The sequence below is a fragment of the Abramis brama genome, assembly GCF_963993115.1.
Source record: "Abramis brama genome assembly, chromosome: 4".
NCBI lineage: Eukaryota > Metazoa > Chordata > Actinopteri > Cypriniformes > Leuciscidae > Abramis > Abramis brama.
In genome coordinates, this window is record NC_139966.1 from 8,501,965 (window position 1) to 8,526,740 (window position 24,776).

General features: G+C 42.0%; 1 protein-coding gene across 12 annotated transcripts in view; it reads left to right on the top strand.

Annotated features, from left to right (window-relative positions):
- Nucleotides 1-24,776, top strand: part of LOC311081604 (NLR family CARD domain-containing protein 3-like) — a 77,535-nt gene that overhangs the window by 26,519 nt on the left and 26,240 nt on the right. For all 12 annotated transcript variants that reach the window (XM_084112166.1, XM_084112163.1, XM_084112168.1 and 9 more), the window contains one exon: nucleotides 22,247-22,420. In XM_084112166.1, the coding sequence (XP_083968292.1) occupies nucleotides 22,247-22,420 (174 nt within the window). The remainder of the gene's footprint in view (nucleotides 1-22,246; nucleotides 22,421-24,776) is intronic.

The following is a 24,776-nucleotide window of genomic DNA, read 5'->3' on the forward strand; positions in this document are numbered from 1 at the left end:
TTGCTTGTATGTGCATGAGCGACTTTAGGTGTGTCATTGTGCATTTCATATGTAGGGTAGAGTGGGGGAAAACGCCCCCCTTAAGGAAAATGTGACATTACAGTGAAACAAAACATAAATGTGACTAGAATTGACATCCCGGTTTTGAGTGACTATGGCAGGAGTTATTCACCAAATATTAAAATTGCTCAGCCTTCATAATTAATTAGTATTTCCACTGAAAAAATTTTTGTACAAAGGGGGCGTTTTACCCCAGCGGTGGGGTAAAATGCCCCCTTTCTTACCAACCAGTTTGCTTCATAGATCAACAGCAAAATTAACAGACAATAGTTTTTAATCTCGAAAGGTAAAAGGCAAGTAATGTATCAACATGTATATATATTAATATTTATTTCAGAAATGTTCAAAATAGGCAAAATTAACTACCTTCCATCAGTGAGCTAACTGTGCTAGCAAGCTAGCTAGTTAATGCTCACTTGAGGTATTTTTTTCATGTTTTGTTCAAATATTTTGATTTTACCACCTAGTTATACTGCATTAAGTGTAAAACAAAGGATTTGATAGACAGAAATATTTTATTATAGTAATTATGATAGAGAAACTATGCCCCCAGGGGGGGGGGCGTTTTACCCCTCAGCGTAGGGGGCGTTTTACCCCACAAGCTATGAGTTTTTTAAAATAATGTTTAATTTTTAAAATATAATTATATTCCTTATAAATAATATATGATCTCAAACTACAGACTTCACTATTCATCTATCATACATCACTGTGATATCCTGCAGAACAATATTCTCTTAAACACTTATTTACTAATATCTGAAAATTATAGCATTTACCATGTAATCCTCTTCTCTTCAAATGTGTCGCTGGTGCCAGCTTCTCCATAGAGATTTGTATATCCCCGTTATCAACGTAGTGCATAGCAACAGTAAAAATGTATCTTGACTACTTTTAGTGGTTATTTTGGGAAAAACAGGTGGGGGGCGTTTTACCCCAGGGGGGCGTTTTCCCCCACTCTACCCTATTTGTTTTATCAAAAACTAATAAATTATAGTTTTTTTATTTAAAATAAAAGGAAAGGGAATTTACAAAGGAAATGTTTACTGTTCATGTTTTTTATTGTATGGAAAAATCCCACTTAAGAAAAAAGACCACCATTACATTTTTCCTCTCGCGCACCCACTGGTGGTAGCTCGCGTACCACACTTGGGGAATCCCTGCTCTACACGGTTTGGAGCTGCGCGCTCTTGCTCACTCGCTCTAGATTCTGGGAGATTTTAGCTAATTTGCGGGCATCAGGGAGCCGCTATCAATATGCGGAAGACTCCCGGAACTTCCGGAGGACATGGATGTCTGCTACAGAGATATTAAAAACTAGAAACTACTATTTAGTTCATTTAACCGCTTTTGAATTTGAACCGGTATTGTTCATTTCTATGACAGCTGTGTTGCGTTCAGTCCAAGATGGCGGAGCTGCAGCTCTGCGCATGGGTGCGTTTGTTGCTGTAGCTACTCGATCCGTACCGGTACACGATCTGTACTGCGCATGTGCGAGAACGAAGTTTTTCTGCCACTTCCTGTCATCGTGAATGTTTTTACGACAACGTCTCTGTCACTACTCGATCCGTACTTTACTGTCACGATTTGTACTGTACTGTCCTGCATGTGCGAAATAAACATGGATTCTTTTGCATTTTATGTGAAAGTTCAACAATTTCTCTTAAAAGGAGAAATGCCTGACAATCACGAAGAGCGTCGGAAAGTGAGACGGTCGTCTGCGAATTTTATCATCAAAGGTAACTATGACAAGGCAAGACTAATCCAGGATTTGGCCTTAGTTCAATTGTGTTGTGTAACAATATATCGTGCCACAATATATCGTAATACAAAAATGCAACAATACGTATCGTGGATAGTGAATATGTATCGTGGATAGTTCACCCAAAATAAAAATTATTGTGTGAGGAAAAAAATTGATGTTTTCAGAGTTTTTGTGTAAGTACTACATTAAACTACTATATAATGTTGATTATAATGTATAATAATGCAATGGGGAATATTTGTGGGTCCTGATAATGCCAAACGTCTTATGTTACCAGAATGTTAAAAATATTCGTCTAAAATAATTCAGTATTTTCAGCTTCAGAATCATGAATATTTGTATTCTGGTGGCACCATTGTCCTTGGGTTACAAGCACCAAGTCCAAGCCTATTCATTTAAACCCACAATGTAATATAAAAGTTAGCATTTTAATCAACAGTGCATTTTGTGTTAACCTTTTATAATATTTCTTTATAATATTATATAATATTTCTTTCTTTCTTATTTATTTTAATGTATGCGTGTTCAGTAACTTATAATGTTCTTTCCATAAGGGAAAAGATGTTCACATTGTGGACCTCTATGTGGTTCCCACCTGGAAAGACCAAAATGTGGACCCAGTGCATTGTTGGCCTGCAAGTGTTTTTTTTTTGTTTTTTTTGCTGTCATATATTCATCAACCAAGAAATAACTCTTTTGGGAACAGGCACAGAAGTTTATGATTATTGAATAATATTTTGTTCCAATACTATTAGGAAAACATGAGGTCCAAGGATCTCATACTATTTCCAGCTTGGGAGGAGGGGGGAGGGATGGAGGAGGGGGGAGGGATGGAGGGAGAGATAGATGGATGGATGGATGATAGATGGAGGGATGGATGATAGATGGATGGAGGGATGGATGATAGATGGATGGAGGGATGGATGATAGATGGATGGAGGTAAGTATGGATGAATTAATTTATTAATAAATAAATAAATAATTTTATCCTGTGTGTTTCTGTTTTCTTGAGTGCAGACATTTGTTAAAGTATGCTGAAATAAGTAGAACAAACCTTTACCAAATGAAATAATACATGTAGTAATAATGTAAATATTACACTATATTACAATATTACTTCTGCAGAGGAGGCTGATCGCACACTACAACCGTCATAATGCCCACACTTAATGCACATCTGTATTTCCCATACACAAACTATTTAATTCTCCATTTAATTAATTGAATCAATTTAATGTAACCTTGATATATATATATATATATATATATATATATATATATATATATATATATATATATATATATATATATATATATATATATATTTATTAAGATAATCACTAGTAAATAACTATTTCCCATACGGATCGTTTTTTTTTTTTTTATGTAAAATGTACAACAATAACTGGCTTATACAGAATTTACAAAAATATGAGTGTTAACAGGAAACGGAGCACGTAGAATAACACACAACTTTAGGGAGAAGAAAACAAAATAAAGTTAAAATAAAAGAAATAAACAAACAATAAATAACATGACAAAGGATAAATAAAAGAAATAAAAGTCAATTAGGGGGCTTCAGTTACGATACGGATCGTGTAGTGTCGAACAACAACTGCCGTAAATGGTTTCGACATCAGACAGGAAGGAGACGCGTTCTCGCACATGCGCAGTACAGATCGTGTTTCCGGTACGGATCGAGTAGCGACAGTTGCAATGGAACGTTCTCTTACGAGAGATACTCTCGTACTGCGTAGAATACGCTAGGGGAAAATCCTTTTCCACGAGAATACTGAAGCCAAAAAATTATCCTTTAATTTTGTATTAATGTAAAACGCGTTGCGGCAGCATACAGACATAGGCGAGGCAGCTCGCGCGCCTATTGGCTGGTCTGCTGGCAACTGCTTAAGCCTATCGAGCGAGACCTAGAGTGACGTCAGACCCAATGAGGGCGCTTCGCGCCCTCTGCGTCACGTCCCGCCGAGACGGGCGTGGCTTAGGTCTATAAATACCGCTCGCAGGCATTATTTCTCTGATTTTTCATCCTTCAGCGAAGCAACTCACATCGCTGGATCCGAGAAGAAGCCGCGCTGTTGAAGAAGCACCTCAGCGGGACGAGTCGACGAAGCTGCTGGCCGCGCCGCCTTCATCGCCTTCCTGCTGCGCTATCCAGCGCCCATATCCTTTATTGCACTGTGTGTGTGTGTTCGCCGGCGCGACTCACACTATCTAAAAGAGCTGCGTCTTTTTCAAGATGCCTGCTTGTGGCTCGTGCAAAGCCACACTCAGCGACGGGGACCGCCATGTCATCTGCGCTTCCTGCCTGGGTCAAGAACACGCAGCTCTCGCGCTCGCTGATGGCGGCTGCCATCACTGCGAGCTGTTGCCATTAGCGACTCTGAGGACTCGCTTGGCACTGTTCAACGAGACTGCGCCCACACCTGCTGTTGTGCCGCGCCGTAAAAAGCGCCGCGCTCAGCGAATCCCGGAGCCCTCTCTCAGCCGTCAAAGCTCGCCGGTGCGCCCGCCTGCTTCTCCGGTTTCATCAGCTTCACTTCCGGACGGACAGCGGCCGCGGTCTGCCGCCGCTTCTGTCGATGACGCTGATGAGATCGACGCGCTGCTACGAGAGGGGGATTCCTGCTCTCTCATAGCATCAGGCAGTGAGGATTGGGCGAGCTCTGAGGATCCCGCCCCCCCTGCCCGTGCTTCTACGGGAAAGAGAGCGAGCATTGAGGCGGAGCTCATGCGCGTGCTCACTCAGGCCACGGCGAGCCTCGGCCTCGGGTGGATTACGCCTGAGCAGCCTGCTCACAACCGGCTGGACGGCTACTTCCTGCCTGGGGAGCGCGTTTCACCTGCATCCAAGCCAGCGCCCTTTCTTCCTGAGCTTCATGAAGAAGTCGCTAAGTCTTGGGGCTCCCCTTTTTCGGCCAGGACATGATCCTCTGTCTCTTTGGCGTTCTCCGCTGTTGACGACGCAAAGAACAGAGGCTACCACTCCCTACCGCCGGTCGAAGAGGCTATTGCAGCGCACTTATGCCCGCCCTCTGCTGGACGGCGTGCTAAGATGGCGCTGCCCTCAAAAGCCTGCCGCACGACGTCAGCCCTGCTCCGCCGCGCTTTCTCCGCCGCCGGGCAGGCCGCGTCAGCGTTGCACACTATGGCCACGCTCCAGATATACCAGGCCGATCTCCTCCGCCAGCTGGACGAGAGAGGACCTGACGCAATCTGCGTGCCGGACTTGAGGAGTGCTACAGACTTCGCTCTTCGCGCCACCAAGTCAGCAGCACAGGCCATTGGACGGAGCATGGCCTCGCTCACCGTGTCTGAGAGACATCTGTGGCTTACGCTCTCTGACATGACTGAGTCAGAACGCACCGCGTTCCTCGACGCGCCGCTTTCCCCTGCCGGCCTCTTCGGAACCTCGGTCAAAGATTTCGTCGATAGGTTCGCTGAGGTGCAGAAAGCGACCCAGGCCATGAAGCACTTCCTCCCGAAGCGCTCCGGTTCTGCAGCAGGCCGTGCGAAACCGTCTGCTCAGAGCTCACAGCCTAAGCCTCCGCCCGCCGCCTCCTCTTCTCAACGCCGCCAAACCCAGAGCTCGAGACCGCGCTCTCGCTCATCCGGCCGCCGCCCCGCCCCGCCCTGCGTGGCCCGCGGCAGAAGATTGCGTTGAAGCCAGAGGCCCCGAAATCGTCCTAGCACGCCTAGGAAAGCGACGGTGTCCAAGTCCCGCTGCGGCCGGACTTCCACCAAAGCTTGCCGCTCGTCCAGTTCCAGGAAATGTGACTGGTCCAGCGTATTTAGCAGCCAACAAGCCGGTTCCATTACCCGCTTGCCTGCACACAAAAGCCGTTTTTACGGCTACCCAGATAAATCCCTTAAAGAGTGTATTTTCTGGTGTCCCGGCCACGGCCGACGGTGTTTCATGTGTAGAAAAAATGCCCACTACTCAGTGCCCATTCCTACACACAAGCACAGCCCTTCACACAGGGCCCGCGCACATAAAATCGACTCAGATCGATTGCGCTTCAAATGTAGCAAAAGTGCCCACTACCCAGTGCCCACAAACGCTACTTCCCACATGTCTCACGGTCCCTGTAAATACAGGACCAGTATGCATATGCTCTGCTCACGCGAGCAATGCTGTAAAGGTGGTGTATGTGCCCGCTGCTCTGCGCTCACGCCCACACACAGACATGAAACTAGCCCAGCCCTCCTCCTCTCAGCTAAACACTGCGGAGGAGTCGAGCGCGGGCATTCTGCCCGCTGTTATCAGCGCGCCCCCTGCCTCAGATGTCATGAGCGCGACGCTTATGTCACAGCACACAAAAGCCGCTGTATCGCGAGCCGATCAGAGCGTGCTTCGCATCCAGCCCCTAGCTACTCGCGCACCTGCGTGGGAAAAGCTTCCCGGGGTTTCGAGATGGGTGCTGAACATCATAAAAGAAGGCTATTCGCTGCAGTTTCGCCGACGCCCTCGCCGCTTCATGGCGCGTCGAGACCACGGTAGAATCGAAAGTAGCTCATCTACTTTGAGCCGAGATTTTGAAACTGTTGAGCAAAGGGGCTATAGAACCCCTATCTCAAGCTCAAAGCGAAGGGGGGCTTTACAGCAGATACTTCCTGGTGCCCAAAAAAGACGGGGGTCTCAGACCCATACTAGATCTGCGGCAGCTGAACAGAGCGCTTATGAAGCGCCAGTTCAGGATGCTCACAACCAGAAAAATCCTCGCGCATGTCCGCCAGGGGACTGGTTTGTGTCAATAGATCTAAAGGACGCGTATTTTCAAATACAGATAGCGTCACGTCACAGGCGATTTTTGAGATTCGCCTTCGAGGGCCAGGCATATCAGTACACAGTCCTGCCTTTCGGCTTGTCCCTGGCACCCCGTACATTTACGAAGTGCATGGACGCAGCGCTCGCACCCCTCAGATTACGGGGCATACGAGTGCTGAACTATCTGGACGACTGGCTGATTCTAGCCCAATCTCACTCAGAGCTCGTAGAGCACAGGACCATTTTACTCGATCACCTCGAGAATCTCGGTCTCGCAGTGAACTGGGAAAAGAGCTCGCTTTTCCCCAGACAGATTATATCTTTTCTGGGAATAGAGCTGAACTCGCTGCTAATGACAGCACGCCTGTCATCTCAGCGCACACTGGACATTCGGCGCGCAGCCGGCTCGTTCCGCTGCGGCGCGATAGTCCCTCTCAAAGCCTTTCAAAGGATGCTCGGTCTGATGGCCTCAGCATCTTCAGTTCTCCAGTTGGGCCTTCTGCGCATGCGCCCACTGCAGTTCTGGCTCAGAAAGAGAGTACCACGCACAGCGTGGGCCTCCGGTCGGCTTCGCGTCAAGGTCAATCAAGCATGCATTGCAACTTTGAAACCTTGGGAGGCAAAAGACTGGTACCAATCAGGTGTAAGCCTGGGGACTTCCTCGAGAGTGATGGTGGTGTCCACGGACGCATCCACCTCGGGATGGGGAGCGCTGCTCGAGGGCAGACCGCTTTTTGGCCAATGGTCAAAGCAGGAGAAGCTCTTACATATCAACTGCCTCGAAATGTTGGCAGTGAGCAAAGCGCTCACGCGCTTTTGTCCCCTCATAAAGGGACACCACGTGCTAATACGTTCAGACAACGTCTCAGTGGTGTCCTACATAAATCGCCAGGGCGGCCTCAGGTCCCTGACTCTGTACAGGCTAACCAGGCGCCTCCTGATATGGGCCCGCAGCAATCTGCTCTCGCTGAGAGCAGCGCACGTGCCAGGGCTCCTAAATATAGGACCAGACAGACTGTCCAGGAACCAGGTTCCGACAGGAGAATGGTCTTTGCACCCACAGACAGTCCAGCTGCTGTGGAAGAAATTCGGCAGAGCGGAAGTAGACCTGTTCGCGTCTCAAGAAAACGCTCACTGTCCAGAATTTTTCTCGAAGAGCAAGGACGCGCTGACCCACGAGTGGCCTCGCCGTCCTCTCTACGCTTTTCCCCCCGTCTCCCTCCTGACTCAGGTGGTAGAACGGGTCAGGGAAGAAGGATGCTCAGTGCTGCTTGTAGCCCCACTTTGGATGAGCCAACCTTGGTTCCCAATTGTGATGCAGTTAGCGAGCACCGCCCCGTGGCCAGTGCCTCTGAGGAGGGATCTCCTCTCTCAAGCCAACGGCTCGATTTGGCATCCTCACCCAGAGCTGTGGTCCCTCCATGTGTGGGCCATCAACGGGTACCCGCTGACCTCCCACAGGGAGTGTTAAACACTATCACACAGGCCAGAGCTCCGTCTACGCGACGTCTCTATGCCTCAAAATGGTCAGTGTTCTCTAGCTGGTGCACAGCTCGTGGTGTGTCACCCCTGCATTGCGGTGTGACGGAGGTTCTCTCCTTCCTACAGGAGCTGTTGGATAAGGGCAGGTCCCCTTCCACGCTCAAAGTCTATGTAGCGGCCATAGCAGTGTTCTCTTCGACCACGCTCGGCCAGTCTATTGGAAGGAACGATTTAGTCATTCGCTTCCTTCGAGGAGCTAAGAGACTGAATCCTCCCAGACCTCCCACAGTCCCTATATGGGACCTTTCTACGGTACTGGAAGCCATGAAAGGTCATCCATTTGAGCCCTTGCAGAAGATTGATCTTAAACACCTGTCTTTCAAGACGGCGTTTCTTCTGGCTCTCGCTTCAGTGAAGCGCATAGGGGACTTACACGCGCTCTCAGTAAGCGCGACGTGCATGGAATTTGGGCCAATGACTCTAGAGTTATACTCAAACCTAAGCACGGTTATGTTCCTAAATCCCTCAATACACCGTTCAGAGCACAGGTCATTTCCCTGTCTGCCCTGCCGGTCACTGAAGGAAATATGGACGAAAGCTCCCTTTGCCCAGTCAGGGCGTTAAGAGCTTATGTGTCTCGCTCGTCTGTTTTCAGACAGACGGAGCAGCTCTTTGTTTCGTTCAGCGGGCGTTCTAAGGGACTAGCCGCTTCGAAACAGACCCTATCCAGATGGGTAGTGGACGCAATAGCGCTAGCTTACACAACCAAGGGCATGCAGTGCCCGCTGGGTGTCAAAGCGCACTCCACGAGAAGCATGGCTTCATCGTGGGCATGGTCAAGTGGGATTGCCTTGCAAGATATTTGTATGGCGGCAGGCTGGGCCTCTCCGTCTACATTTATAAGGTTTTACAACCTAGAGGTTCCCGCACTACAGGCCAGACTACTGTCGGTCTAGTATGGCCAAAATCTCATAACTGGCGCTGTCAGTTATGCAGCTATTGAGTATTGCAATCCTTGCTCTATGCTGCTATAAGGAAGATAGTGGCTAACCCCCCTCTCTTCCAGGATTCCCTGTGAGTCCCCTGGGTGATTATGTACTGTATGAACTCCGGGCTGTCGCCCTTGAGTCTATGGTATCAGATCCCAGCACGCACGGCGTTTTACAGTAGGTTCCCCTACTGATCTACTAGATTCTCCTAGATTCTACGCAGTACGAGAGTATCTCTCGTAAGAGAACGTACTCGGTTACTAACGTAACCTCGGTTCTCTCTAGAGAGAGGAACGAGTACTGCGTATCCTGCCGTGCCTGCACGCGCTCTGGTTGCTTCGACTATGAAAAACCAGAGAAATAATGCCTGCGAGCGGTATTTATAGACCTAAGCCACGCCCGTCTCGGCGGGACGTGACGCAGAGGGCGCGAAGCGCCCTCATTGGGTCTGACGTCACTCTAGGTCTCGCTCGATAGGCTTAAGCAGTTGCCAGCAGACCAGCCAATAGGCGCGCGAGCTGCCTCGCCTGTCTGTATGCTGCCGCAACGCGTTTTACATTAATACAAAATTAAAGGATAATTTTTTGGCTTCAGTATTCTCGTGGAAAAGGATTTTCCCCTAGCGTATTCTACGCAGTACTCGTTCCTCTCTCTAGAGAGAACCGAGGTTACGTTAGTAACCGAGTACGTTCTATTGAGTTTCGCCTCTTGGTACTTCTATACTCTTTGACCCAGTTAAACACTCGCGCTAAGCACAATCACGTGACTAGAATTACGTGAGGTCGCAAGGCACACACTCCGCATGGGTAATTTAAAGGGACAGGGACGGCAGAACCAATATACAAACATTTAATATATATTGATGGATTTTGACCTGGGTTACACACAGGACACAGTTAGCATCTCAGCCAGGGTTCAAAATTAATTAATGATTTTTTTTAATTAATACTAACAATGCATTGTTGAGAGAACAGGATATGGCTGTATTCATATAAATATACATTCTGACTGTAAGGACCAAGGTTAGATCTAGGCTATGAGGGCTGAATGTAGAAGGCTAATGATAAAGTTATTCCAAAACTATAACTCCACTTGTTCCAAGGGGTAGGGATGGCTGACGCGAAACAGTCGTTCCGAAGCTTTGCGAGATCCCGAAGCGCAGATGTTTCGAAACACTGATCCGAAGCGTGATTCAAAACACCCATGTCACGTGACTATGGCCAAACGAAGCCTCGAAGTGTTTCACTAAGTGTTTCATCAGGTGTGGTCCGCCGAATCCGCGTTTGATTGACACGGTCGGGAACAGACCACACAATCGCACATCTGTATAAAAGTGAAATCAACACATATTGACCTTGTGGGTTTTTGTGAGAGGAGTTTGATTTTGAGATAGCGGATTTTTGATGATATAGTGACATAGTGCGATTTGAATAGTTATAGGCTATTTAGGCTTACATTTAAATTTACACAACACATTGACTGATAGGCTAGAGACAGACAGAGTATAGCCTACATATAGTGACACATTAATAGATACATAGATATAAATATATATAGACAGCTAGATTAATAGAAACATATATAGATAGATTATAGATACATATATAAATACATAGATTATAGATAGATACATAGATTATATCTAGATACATATCTAGATACATAGATAGATTCATATAGATAGACACATAGATAGATAGATTTGGATAGATAGATAAAATGGAGGCTCCACAGAAGAGATGCCGTACATCTGTGGTGTGGGAGCATTTCCGTTTAGAAACCCCAAATAAAGTGAGATGTGTGTATTGTGATCGGCAGCTAGCCTACTACAACAATACATCATCCATGATGCGCCATTTGAGGAGCACTCATCCTGTCATTTTGCAGGGTGCAGAGGATGGCATTCCCCCTGTACCTAGGCCTGCTACTGACACTGCTGGGCCATCTAAGCAACGTATGCATTGTTTGAAATATAATTATAATTGAAATATAATTACAAACTTTTGGGACACTGTTTAGAAAGTCCATAGCCCTATGCCCTACTACCTAATGTCCCAATCACAACTGCCAATCATGTTAAAAATAGCTTCAATGTGAATATAATATAATATAATATTGTGTGAATATACATTTTATAGGTCTACATATGAGACACACAATGCTACAGCTGATGCCACAGTGGAAGTGAAAAAAATACATCAACGATGCGTATTTGCCCAGAACTCATGATCCACTAACTTACTGGAAAGAGAGAGCAGTAATCTTTCCTCATTTGTATGTCCTAGCTAAAAAATATATTTGCATGCCATCCCTTGTGAGAGGATTTTTTCAAAGGCTGGAGAAATTATCTGTAAAAAAAGAAGTAGGCTAAGTCCTTCCACAGCAGAGAAATTAATATTTTTGAATAAAAATCTATAAAAAAGTGAGACATTGTGGCTTGATTTCTTTTATTAATATTCATTTTGCAGGACCAAAATAACATTATGCACAGTGAGGAGCCTATAGGTTACAAGCTTCACATATTAGAAAAATACAATAATAAAAAAACAACATATTTTTTTAATGGCTCGTCAAGATTGTTTCAGATCAACACCTGCAAGTGACCACTAGGTGTCACCGTTGAGACGGGTGTCAGATTGATTCGAAGCCTCGAAACAATATGGCCCATTTGGTTCAACTGTTTCATTACTTCACGAAGCCTCGATCTGCCCGCCACTACCAAGGGGTCAATACAAAAAGCCAATAGGGTAAGTGTTTCCAAAAAAGGTCAATTAAAAACATCTAAACATGTCAAACAGAAAATATAAGGACAACAAAATCAAATGTCAGAAAATCACATAGAGCAAATAAATCAAAATAAATTCACAAGAGGCATTTACCAAAGACTATAGAGATTGGTCTCAACATATCAAATACTAAGCTAAAAACGGAGGAACAGAGCTACTTAAATACACTCACAGGAAACGAGGCACAGGTGAGAACAATAACACATGATACGATGGTGGGAAACTGAAATGAAACACAATGAGGGCCTCTAGTGGCCAAAACTAGTCAATAAACCTAACACTGACATGCTCTGTGTTTCAGAGTGAAGCATGGCACTGTATTCATTTACACATGAGTGTTTTCAGTGTGTCAGAGCGTCTCAGTTCACAGTAAATCAGTGGTCTCAAACTGAGCTCCTGGAGGGTCACTGTCCTGCAGAGTTTAAATCCAACCATCTCCAAAACACCTGCTTGGAAGTTTTTAGAAATCCTGATGACTTTGATTAGCTGGATCAGATGTGTTTAATTTGGGTGGAGCTAAACTCTGCAGGGCGGTGGCCCTCGAGGAGCTGAGTTTGAGTACACTTCAGTAAATGCTACTCCACATGAACTCCTGCAAGTGAGTTTGGGCCATGTCATGTCATTAAAGATCTATGTTGTATCAGACTCTATTGACTTTTTTTGCATTATGAACATTTACAGACCATGAAACTTTGACTTTTTATTATTTACAATTTCATATGCGGTCTGTGAACTGTGGTTTGTTCCCTATATCTTAATATATTTACAATTTGTTATGGAGCTCTCTCCGAAAGTTCAGCGGAGAGAAAGTTTGTGTTGTGTGATGAAGAGTAATGTTGGTACTAATGTAATACATGTTTTTTTCCCCTTTTTTTTCTTTCCTTTTGCGTTTTCTTTGCCCTTTCACTTAATCTAAGAATCTCAGAATGTCAAGACAGAAGAAAGTCACACTATTCATGTTTTCATCATTTATCTTTTTGTTGTTGTTGTAACTAATGACCACTAGCTCACTGAATGCTCAGTCAGGTGGTTCATGTGTTCATTTTACCAGTTGGAATGTCAAAGGTTTAAACAATGTAACCAAACACAGCAAGATGATGTCACATTTAGAACATTTAAATACTCATATTGTTTTTTAGAAAGAAGACTCAGATCATGCCAGACTTTGTAAGAAATGGATTGGACAAGTTTATCATTCTAAATTTGTCAGTAAATCTAGAGAGGTGGAGATTATTATCAACAAGTGAATTCCGTTTTCTCCTTCACAAACCTTAGTTGATTCTGGTGGTAGATATGTTATTGTTTCGGGCCTTCTTTATGGTTTATACATGACTCTGGCTAATATATACGCACCAAATTACGATGACGAAAATATTCTCTCTACTCCCTGACCTAAACTCACACTATCTTATTATGTGAGATGATTTTAATTGTTCTCTGAACCCTTCTCTAGACCGTTCATCCACTAAACCTGCCCAACCCTCTAAAACTGCAATTACACTTCAATCGCTTTTAACCCTCTGGGGTCTAAGGTGTTTTTGGGTGTTTTTGGAGTAAAAACTGTACCCAAATCTAGTCAACAAAATGCTGTCTTTCATATTTCGCCTGACTGTAACGTTGTTTTTATGAAATATTAGGGCATATAAATGTTAATTTGCAGTTTAATACGTTGCTTAGCCTACATTTTATTTCAACATATTTCATATGTTTGCTAAAACATCATCATTCATTCACAAACAGAAACGCGATTCAAATTTAAACAGTCTTTTTGCGAGCTGTGGAAAACAGCGCGCATCTCTGCCGTTCATTCATTCACACACAGAAACGCGACTCACTTGAGAAGGAAAAAAAACGTACTACAGTATTCCTCAGCTCAGCGGCATCCGTTGCTCCTCGAAATACCCGCACTTCTGAGGTACATTTTCCATTATTATTATTACGATAGTATTATTCCTCACAGCGCTGCGAGACAGTGTAAACAAGTACAATGATCTGATTAAACTTGTGTTTTCTCGAGCTGATATGGGGGCTTTCATCGGTTTGCGTGGATTGCCTCAGTCATTTGCGTTTGAATAGCGCACGCTCGCCGTGGGCGGGGTCACATTAAAAATAATTAGATGAGATGAGAACGACTGACATCTCGCTCTTTTCTTACAGATTACATGAACTGAGAATATTTGTTTTTTATATAAATTGGAGTGGAGTGTAATATATTTATAAATATATAAAGAAGAGAATTCAAGCTTCATGCCTGTGTGTCTGTATGCCTGTTTGACTGAGTATTCGCTGAGTTATTGTTCATTTTCGGACGCGTTTCAGAATGGACTACACTGACAGAGAGAAAGCAGAACTCACATCATGTTTATTTTTCTTTATTTGGCAAAAAGCACAACACTTTGTTTTTATTGTGAGTATACACAAAAATAATACACACTTAACAGGATCGATTGATGTATGAAACTGGTTTGTAACATCAAAGTCAACAGAGTATTTGGACTCTCGTTTGAACTGATAAGAAAAAAACCGAGCAAATCACGCCGGCGTGATTGCCGACCTCAGAGGGTTAACTGCTTGCGGTCAAGCCGATGTATGGCGTTTTTCATATCCCACAGCACGACAATACTCTTTTCTCTCATGTCCACCATAATTACTCTAGTATTGATTACTTTTTTCTTAGAAAAAATTATGTGATAAATGATCTTATATCTGACCATGCTCCACTTTCACTTTCTCTTCAGTTTCAGGATAAGATGTTTGGTTCTTGAAGGTCGAGATTTAATTCTCTACTGCTCTCTGATAAAGCATTTTGTGATTCATTAAAAACCCAATTAGATATCTCTTTGGAGATAAATACCACCCCTGAGACCTCATCTTCCACAATTTGGGAATCTTTGAAAGCATATGCTCGGGGTCAAGTCATTTCATATTCAGACTGTGTAAATAGACAACGAAGGATGAAGCTAGAAGAATTATCTCTTGAAATTCTTCGGCTCGATTCGGCTTATGCAGCTTCTCAAGATCCTGAAATTTACAAAAAGAGACTCAAATTTCAATCTGATTTTAATGTTATCAACTCATCAGGCTGAAAAGTTAGTGCTGAAGACTAAACATGCATTTTTTTGAGAATGGTGACAAGCCAAGTAAACTCCTTGCGCTTCAGTTAAAGGAAAAGTCAGCTAAACATTTTTTAAAAACCTTTGCCCATACCTACAATAACAGACGCAATGAGTGAAGAGTTAGAATTACCGCTTTCCACAGAGGAGATAGTGCTAGAAATCCAAAGTATGCAGAATGGCAAGACCCTTGGGCCTGATGGGTTCCCTGTGCAAAAAGATGTTTTCTGAAACACCTCTCTTAAAGATGTTATTAGACTCCATTAATAATGGCTGCCTGCCTCCAACCCTTCTTCAGTCTTGTATTTCTTTGATTTTGAAAAAAGACAAAGACCCACACGAATGTGGTTCATACGGGCCAATCAGTCTTTTGAACATAGATGTAAAGATACTGGGTAAAATGCTTGCAAAGCGTCTTGAGTTGATTTTACTGGCAATCATACACAATGACCAAACTGGTTTTATTCAAAACAGACTAAGGTCTCATAATATAAGAAGGGCACTGAATTTAATTTATTCCTCTAATTCTCACCCATCAGAGGCTCTTCTGCTGCTTGACCCGGAGAAATCGGGTGGAATAGGATTACCTTTTCTGTGTGCTACAGAAATTCGGTTTTGGCAACATGTTCATATCCTGGATAAAACTTTTATATTCCTCCCCAATATGTTCAGTATGTAATATTAGCGTAGACGCCATCCTTCTTATGATTTAACAACCACATCAGGATTTATGGGAAGTGTTCCCGGTTTCGGCTGACCTAATCTATGCAGCCTAACATTGAATTATAGAAGTCTATAATTTGTTATGTGTATACTAGGCCAAAGATATGTGTTTTTAGTCTAGATTAGACTCCATTAATAATGGCCGCCTGCCTCCAACCCTTCGTCAGTCTTGTATTTCTTTGAGTTTGACAAATGCTTTTTGCATTGGTAATTGAACCCTTGGCAATTGCCATTCATAGTGAGCAGGCCATACAGGGAATTAGGAGAGCTTATTAATTCCTTTAGCCTCTTCTCCGGTTATAAATTGAATATAAATAAATGTGAGTTATATCCAATAAATTTTCCAATTTCTGATTTACCAACGAGTGCTTCAATGTTTAAAGTTGCTTCCCATAGTTTTAAATATTTAGGATTAATATTTACACATAAGTGCTTAGATCTCTTCAAGGCTAATTTTACAATGCTCCTCCAATGAGTGCAGAAATATTTTACTCGCTGGTCGGCCCTTCCCCTTTCATTGGCTGGATGCGTGAATTCGGTGAAGATGAACGTTTTAACTAGATTTCTGTATTTATTTTAATGTTTCCCAATTTTTATACCAAAATCTTTTTTTAAATCCCATCTCATCTTTTTTTTGGATCAAAGGACCAGCCAGAATCTGTAGAGAAATACTTCAGAAACCAAAGCTTGAGGTTGGGCTTGCCCTTCCTAATTTCTTATTTTACTACTGGGCAGCAAATATACAAGTCAAGTCAAGTCAAGTCAAGTCAAGTTTATTTATATAGCGCTTTTCACAATACAGATTGTATCAAAGCAGCTTCACAGTATTAAATTAAAATAATACATCAATGTTTGTTTCTAGTGAAAAACGTCCAAGTTTGGTAATGCTGATCAATAGTATTGTTGATTGATTAATTAAATTAAGTATCCCCAACTGAGCAAGCCAAAGGCAACAGTGGCAAGGAACCGAAAAACTCCATCAGGTGACCTAATGGAGAAAAAAAAAAACCTTGGGAGAACCCAGGCTCAGTTGGGGGCCAGTTCTCCTCTGGCATTTATGAACTAGAGGTCGGATTTAACTGTAAGATTAAAAGTATTATATGAATGCCTGGCTGAAGAGATGCGTCTTTAATCTAGTTTTAAACTGGGAGAGCGAGTCTGAGCAACGAACAGTATCAGGAAGACTATTCCAGAGTTTTGGAGCTAAATATGAAAATGCTCTCCCTCCTTTGGTGGACCTAGATATCCTAGGTATGACCAAAAGCCTAGAATTTAGTGATCTTAAAGAGCGCGATGGATTATAGGGCGATAGAAGATCCGTTAAATATACACTCTACATTGTTCTGGTTTCAGAGTCATTTCGGGCTCATTGACAGGGTCCGGCTTGGGTCGGTATTGAAGAGGGTTCCTGCTCGCCAGTCTCGCCTGCCGCACTATTGTGTGGTCCTCATACTGCCATCTCGCGCTGTCCTTACGGCACATCTATTGTCCCACAATCGTTATGGATTTGGTACCAATTCCGAACCTATTTCTGCCTTCAGTGCTTCCCAGTGTCTTCACCTATAAACTGTAACCCTTTATTCCCCCCCTGACTTAATGACAAAGCATTTAATATTTTGCAGAGAGCAGGAATTTCGGTTGTCGATATTTCATTGATAATGTTTTTTTCCAGCTTTTTACAATTGAAACAAAAATTCTTTCTCTCTTGTGCACAATTTTTTAGATATTTTCAGCTCAGAACCTTTGTTAAATTCATTCCCTCACTTTCCGAATCTTCCGCCACAATCTTCGCTAGATCAGATTCTTGAAGTAGCCTTAGATAAAAGGAGTGCATTGTCTACTATATACAGGCTGATTTCCTCCATCTCCACTTCCTCTCTCTCTTTTATTAGACAACCGTGGGAGTCGGATCTATGCCTCACATTTGATGATGAGACTTGGAACCAGATCCTGTCCCGTGTTCATACCTCTTTTATTTGTGCTCGTCACAGTCTTATCCAATTAACCCTCTGGAGTCTGAGCAGTTTTCTGGGCCCTGGAGGTGTTCTGACATGCTCTGACATTTGTGCTTTTTTCAGTTATTTATAAACATGTTAATGGCAAAGGTGTAAATTCACTCTATATAGCACAAACAGGGCTACCAAAATATGTGATCACCATGCATGTATATTTTTGAATTTTTAAGAAAATAATGTTTATGCATGGTTATTGAAAAAAAATTGAAATTTGAAAGTTGCTGAAATAAGACCACAAAACACATACTAAATATATGTCAATAAGACTTTTGACTAATGGATGTCGTCGCTTCGAGTTCTGGCTTCAAAATGATGTGAAAATAATTCTGCCTAATCGTTCACAATAACACAATACATTGATTTACACTTTACAAAACAGTATTTTTGTCAGAAGAGGTTTATGCGTGGGAGTGGTAATGGCCTATCAATATTAATGAGATTCAGACCAGGGGTGTGACAGACACTCCCCCACTCGCTAATGGGCCATCAAGTGAAGGAGCCTGAAAGAAGTAGAGGAGATTCAAAGGTTTTGTTTTTCAATCTGTTTTATTGTAATTCCTCTATGTGGAGGAACTAAATGTTCTATATTTGCTCTAAGCAAATCAAATGTGAGCAAAATAAAAAAATAACCAGTCTGCTATAAACAAAGCAATTGTGAGCGATAAACAAAAGTAAAGGCAGGTATCTCACAGTAAATGCTTATGCCCCGTTGATGCAGGCTCTAAGCAAATCAAATGTGAGCAAAATAAAAAAATAATCAGTCTGCTATAAACAAAGCAATTGTGAGCGATAAACAAAAGTAAAGGCAGGTATCTCACAGTAAATGCTTATGCCCCGTTGATGCGGGCTCTAAGCAAATAAAATGTGAGCAAAATAAACAAAAGTAAAGGCAGATTGCTATCCTTCGGAAAGGTCAGCAGAGCACACACATCTGAACACAGTCACACATCTTTATGCCACTCATGAAAACAGTTCCTGTTTAACTGAAGACATAAGTGAACATTGCATGCCTGGCATTTCCATGGTGTTAACTGCTTTTTACCACACACTGCTTTGCACTGAACACATGAGCAGCGACCAACTGTGGCAACATCCCTGTCATCTGATGTCAGCTCAGCTCCTGGAACATGGTCACTATTGGTCCGTTTTGGTGCTGTTTTCTGTGACACACCACAGAGCTCTGTTATAAGCTGCTCCATAAACTCTTTATGGGACAAGTTACCATGTAGCTCTTTGTGCACAATGAAAGAGTTGGTGGAAGCAATGTCCAAGAAGTGTAGAAAGATCTTTCTTTACCACTTCATGGTTTTGTGTTGTGCAGTGTAGTACTGTATCAGCTGATCTGACAGGTCAACACCACCCATGTGTTTGTTGTAGGCAGTCACAGGTGCAGGACATGGAAATCTGTAAAAAAACAAAACAAAACACACTGTGAGAATACTGATAACAAAATCAAAGACACTGTATTATTATCATTATCGATCACTAATGGCCATGGATAAAAAAAGACAACAGTTTTTGTACTGTAATATCACACAAGAATATGTACTTTTATATTATGATGATGCAAACAATTATATTTAATCTGTAAATATTACGTCTGTGGACTTACTCGGGAAGATTCTCCATCACACTGAGAACTGAACTGCGTGCCCCTTTGCGAGGTGCTGGAGAAGGAGAGCTAGCTGCACATTCCAAAAAAAAAAAAAAACTGTTAGCATACATTATCCAAAGTAAACTGATGGGCAATTAATTGTTATGGACGCACAATCTATGTATATATCTGTTGATGGTCCATAGGACAGAGAAATATCACCGCGTCACCGCGAGTATCTGTTGATGAGCCATATAGACCCCACGCATTTAGTGACGCACGCAATGAACGGATCGTTCGTGAACGACACATCACTACATTTCAAACATTTACACCTGTATTCACAAACATCTGTGCATAAGGCAGTATTGAAGCATGAATCAGTGTCATAGTCTAACCAAAACCATACATATACATACATATATATATATATATATATATATATATATATATATATAAAATGTCTAGTATTTAGACAGTAGGCCTAGGCTATCACATATTTTACCGGAGGCTGAAATATATTTAGACTAAATCACATTACACTTAAGCAGATATTCACAAATAAGGTACATAATACATACGGCAGTATTTTAACATGATAATCAGTGTTATAAGCTAATCAAAACTGAGTGAAATATATTTAATATACAAATATGTTTAGAGAGTAATAGCCTATCACATTGAAAAAGTTTACACTTGAGCATATACACGAATGTTAGGGATATTGTAAGGCAATCTTTCCTGTAAGATGCCAAAAGCTAGCCAAAACTAAGCAGATTTAGTCTGAAAATTCATATGAGTTCTATATTATCAGACGTGTGCGTGTGCGCTGTATAGATCACCTAAACTATTTACCATTTGAATAGTGCCGGGGGCGGGGCGGCCTCAGCTCATTATAGAGATAATGAAGGGAGAAGGAAAAACGGTACCTCTCCTTGCTTTCAAACGGATTACATGAGTTGAAAACATTTGTTTTGTATATAAATTACTTCATTTAAAAGAAGAGATTTCAAGCTTCATAAAGACATATCTCACGTGTCTGTGTGAGAAGTATTCACTGAGTTATGGTTCATTTTCGGACGTGTTTCAGAATGGACTTAATGTCCCTGTAAAGGCAATTCAAAAAAAAAATTCTAAACACATTATAAATGTTAGAAATGTATTACTAAAACATATTACAAAGACTGTGAACTGTGAAGTACTGAATTGTCGAGTTAGACCGTTAAACAGTTTTTCACCATTGCTGTGTTCCGGATTTTTTGGGCGGGGCTAAAACGGGGGCTCGATGACGCACTGAAGCCCCTGAGCTCCTGGACACGCCCCTACTTGATGACGCACTGGAGCCCCTGACGCTGCCCCTCCCCTAACAATATAGCACATTCATTCACATCAGTTTGCCGATCGCGAGTTACTGTCAGTACTATTAGTTACTACAGCCTACAGTTTGCTAGCTAGCTATGCCTTCGTCACGGAAATGAGTACTACCTGGATGCGATCATGTACAAAACAGATCGGTGTCCTTATTTAAATTTACGAAAAACGATCACATCAAGAAGAGGTGGATTAATTTTGTGAAGAGCCACCTTGATGGACAGCTGAGGATCACCGCCAAAACCCGCCTCTGTAGTGATGATCATTTTACACGGGATAGTTTTATAAACTTTCGTCAGAGACAACTGGGATTCACAGATAATCCGCTGATTCCGCTGTTACTGGTGAATGGGGCCGAACCGATTATCTCCAGCCTCGGCCTTCATCCTCCCGTCGCGCCGACAACTGGTGCCATCGTCGGCAGTGCGAGCCCACCAATGAGTGTAAGTTGCCTTGTGTGCTTATGTTATAATTATAGTAGGTAACGTTAGTCCAGGCTCGAACATGGCTTTGTAAAACCTAGGAGCATCCATTCCGGCTGTAGCGGTGACAGTTGAGTGTGGCGACGGCAGCTTTCCCGCGAGTGGGCGTGGTTTCAGCGCAGCCAGCGGACACGCCCCCAGCGTTTGAGAGCAGAGACTACTGCTCATTTTTTCAAGATTTTGATTTATTTACATTTAACAGGATCGATTGATGTATGAAACTCCTATGGAAAATCAAAGTCAACAGAGTATTTATGAGTTTCTTTTACACTGATAAAAAAATAGCGAGCTGGTATCGCCGGCGATACCGCCGACCTCAGGGGGTTAAAATTGATTCATTGAATTAACTGGACAAAAGTGAGGTTGGCAAAAACCAAACCTGGTGTTGATCCTCTCTGTGATCATTGCCATCAGGGCCCTACTAATTGATTACATATGTTTTGGTTATGTCCATTCTTAACTTCTTTTTGGCTATCAGTCTTTAATTGTTTTTCTTCAGTGACAAAGAGACAGATTGAGCCTTGTCCTCTGGTTGCACTTTTTTGACTTTCTCCAAATGTCACTGGCTTGTCTGGAAATGCTGCAAAGGCTTTTGCCTTCTCAACATTATTAGCTAGACGGCGCATTCTTCTGCTATGGAAACAAAATCTCCCTCCATCTTTTGATGACTGGCTGAGAGATGTTATAAGCTGTATATATTTTTCACTATTATCCTGTATATGTATCCTGGTATTATTCTAAAAGTTCAATAAACAGATTAAAAAATTTAAGATTTTTTTTTAAGATATTTAAGAGAAATTAAGAATTTATTAGCAACTATAATTCATTGTAAATTAATGCATTTGAATACTTGCAAATATTTTCAAATTTATTTTGAAATATGCACACATTCACTCTTATTTGTATGACTGTTAATGTTTCTTGTCTAAATGTAAATGATATATTTTCAATTCAAAACAATGTAATAAAAAAAAGTCATTTATTCTTAGATTCTTTTGGGAAATGCATCCAAGATCAGTGTGTGATAGTAATGTCTGATTGCCAAACTAATGTCATGTGGACTGTTGCTGTATGTCTTTGTAGATTGTCTGGCTGTATGGTGACAGAGGAAGGCTGTGGTTATGTGTCTTCAGCTCTGAGTTCAAACCCCTCACACCTGAGAGAGCTGGATCTGAGCTACAATCACCCAGGAGATTCAGGAGTCAAGCTGCTCACTGATAAACTAGAGGATCCAAACTACAGACTGGATAAACTCAAGTATGTAGAGCATGAAGAGTTGATTAAACAACTCCAAACACAGCATTTCAATCTTCCCTTATTACTCACATTACTACATTTACAAAAGTTCTTATTGAGAATTTACAGAGGTTTAGCTCTAGTTATGCTACGGGATGTTGAATGTTTCATTCTGATTGGCTGAAGAACATTATAAGGTGTGCAATTATTTACAGTAAACGCACAGATAAAGTAGTTCTAGGCAGGTCTTGACTGCATTACAGTTCCATTTCACTTTGCAAAATGACTTCAGTTATTTCAGAGGTCCTGACAGCCTACAACAGCTAAACAACCAAAACCCACAAAGACAATATAACAAACAACAGGATATTAATCACAAACCATTTTCATGATTTTCCTACAAAATAAACTTTTATTTACTTTATCCGGCTCTCCCATAAAAACACACACAGAGTACAGACACACACACTCATACAAGTGCACAGAAATTTGTTGTCAGCTCTGCCCTGCGATTTCATCAGTAAAATAGTTTTGAAACTTATGTAATATGTCTGAAAGGTATGGCTGACAAGCTGAGCCATATCGCATTAATTATCGCTGGCGATACGTCCGCGATATTAATGCGATATGGCTCAGCTTGTCAGTTAACTACGGCTCTTTGTAGTAAATGCCGCTCCATCTGAAAGCAGGTGATGGCGATTTACTACTAATCAAGGAACCGGCTTTACTGACGAGATGCGCATAACAATCTCATGCGATATATCGTGCAGCCCTAGGTCCTGAAATATCTACTAATAATTTTCCATTCATATTCCCGCCACGTGTTTGAACTTGTAACCCGATGTGCCCCAGTCCACACTCCCTCCCACATTTCGTCAGAAATAATTTTGGCCGTCTTTGCTTCCCATCTTTGTTTTGTCTTTATAAAAAGACTTTATATAACTTTGTTATCAGTTTCTTAATTAAACCGAGCTTTTGATCTTTTTTTTAACAGTACTCAGGTATTTTTTGAGCCTGTAGTGTTTAGGCTGATCAGGCTCCTCCAGTGTTGCCTTTCTTATTGCCATTGTACATGAATCAACGAAAGGTTGTAAATCTGGGAAGTATTTCTCAAGTTTTGGTCTCCGCTGGTTAAAGGTATTGTCTAGAAAATAATTGATTTGGCAAACTGTATAATAGGGATGTTTTAATTTAAGATTGTGACCATTCTCTGCAGAACTTCCCTGAGAATTTGCAACAGTAATATTTTCTGCTATTTCAGAAGTAGGTAACACTTTAGAATAATGGTCCGTCATTAATAAGTTACTTTGCAGGAAGTTATGAAGGACTAATGAGTAGTTCTACATTAACACCTTAGCTACTACTATTAACTAATATGGAAACAATATTAACTAATCAGTAAGTAATATCGAATTTAGGACTAACATAGTTCCTTATTAGGTAATCAATAATTACTTAATGAGATTTGCATCAAGAACTAATAAGTAATTATGACAATTTATAAAGAATTACTAATTAATTACTAATCACAACATTATCGTGTATGAGACGTTAGCAATTATCTTTTTTTACGTTCACCGTGGTCATAAAATGCATCACTACTTACTAGGGGTGACCCCGAATAGTCGAAGATTCGATGCTTCGATAGGAGGAGCCTAATTCGACCACCAATCTCACGGTCGAATCTTCGCAGGTGTTATGAAACGAGGATCATGCCACTTTGGCTATATGAGGGTGCTCAATGTCTGATTTCACATAGAACTACCAGTTTTCTGTCAATACGTTAATAGCCTATTATGATAATGCTGTATATAAAAATGTGCAAAGAAAGAAGCTTTTAATAAATATTTTTTAACGTACGTGAATGAATCAAAACACCCCGTGACAGATTTAAGTTTCACTTTCAATCCGTGACCGACAGAGGAGCGTCTTGGCGGCAAGGATTTAAATCTTTAACAATGTCTGGGATAAGAAAATCTAAAGTGTGGATGTACACCATCAGAAATGATATTCTCCAAGGCTGGATTTAGCATCAGGAAAACCATGATCGCACTTCTGCCGCACTCACTTTTCCACAGGACATTCTAAAATGCGTAACGTTGAAAAAAGCTTTTAAAACGCTTAAAAGGCACTTTAACGTGGCTTAATGTGTAGCCTACACAGTACACACTTTATTAAAGGGGTCATGACATGAGAAACCAAATTTGCCTTGATCTTTTGGTATATAAGAGGTCTTTGTACGATTAAAACTTCCTGCAAGTTTCATAGCTTTAGACGCCCTCCCCATTATAAACGAATCATTTATTTAATCAAGCTCTAAATACAGCTCGTTCTGGATCCATGGTAAGAAGTGACGTCACGGTACGAAGTGACGCAC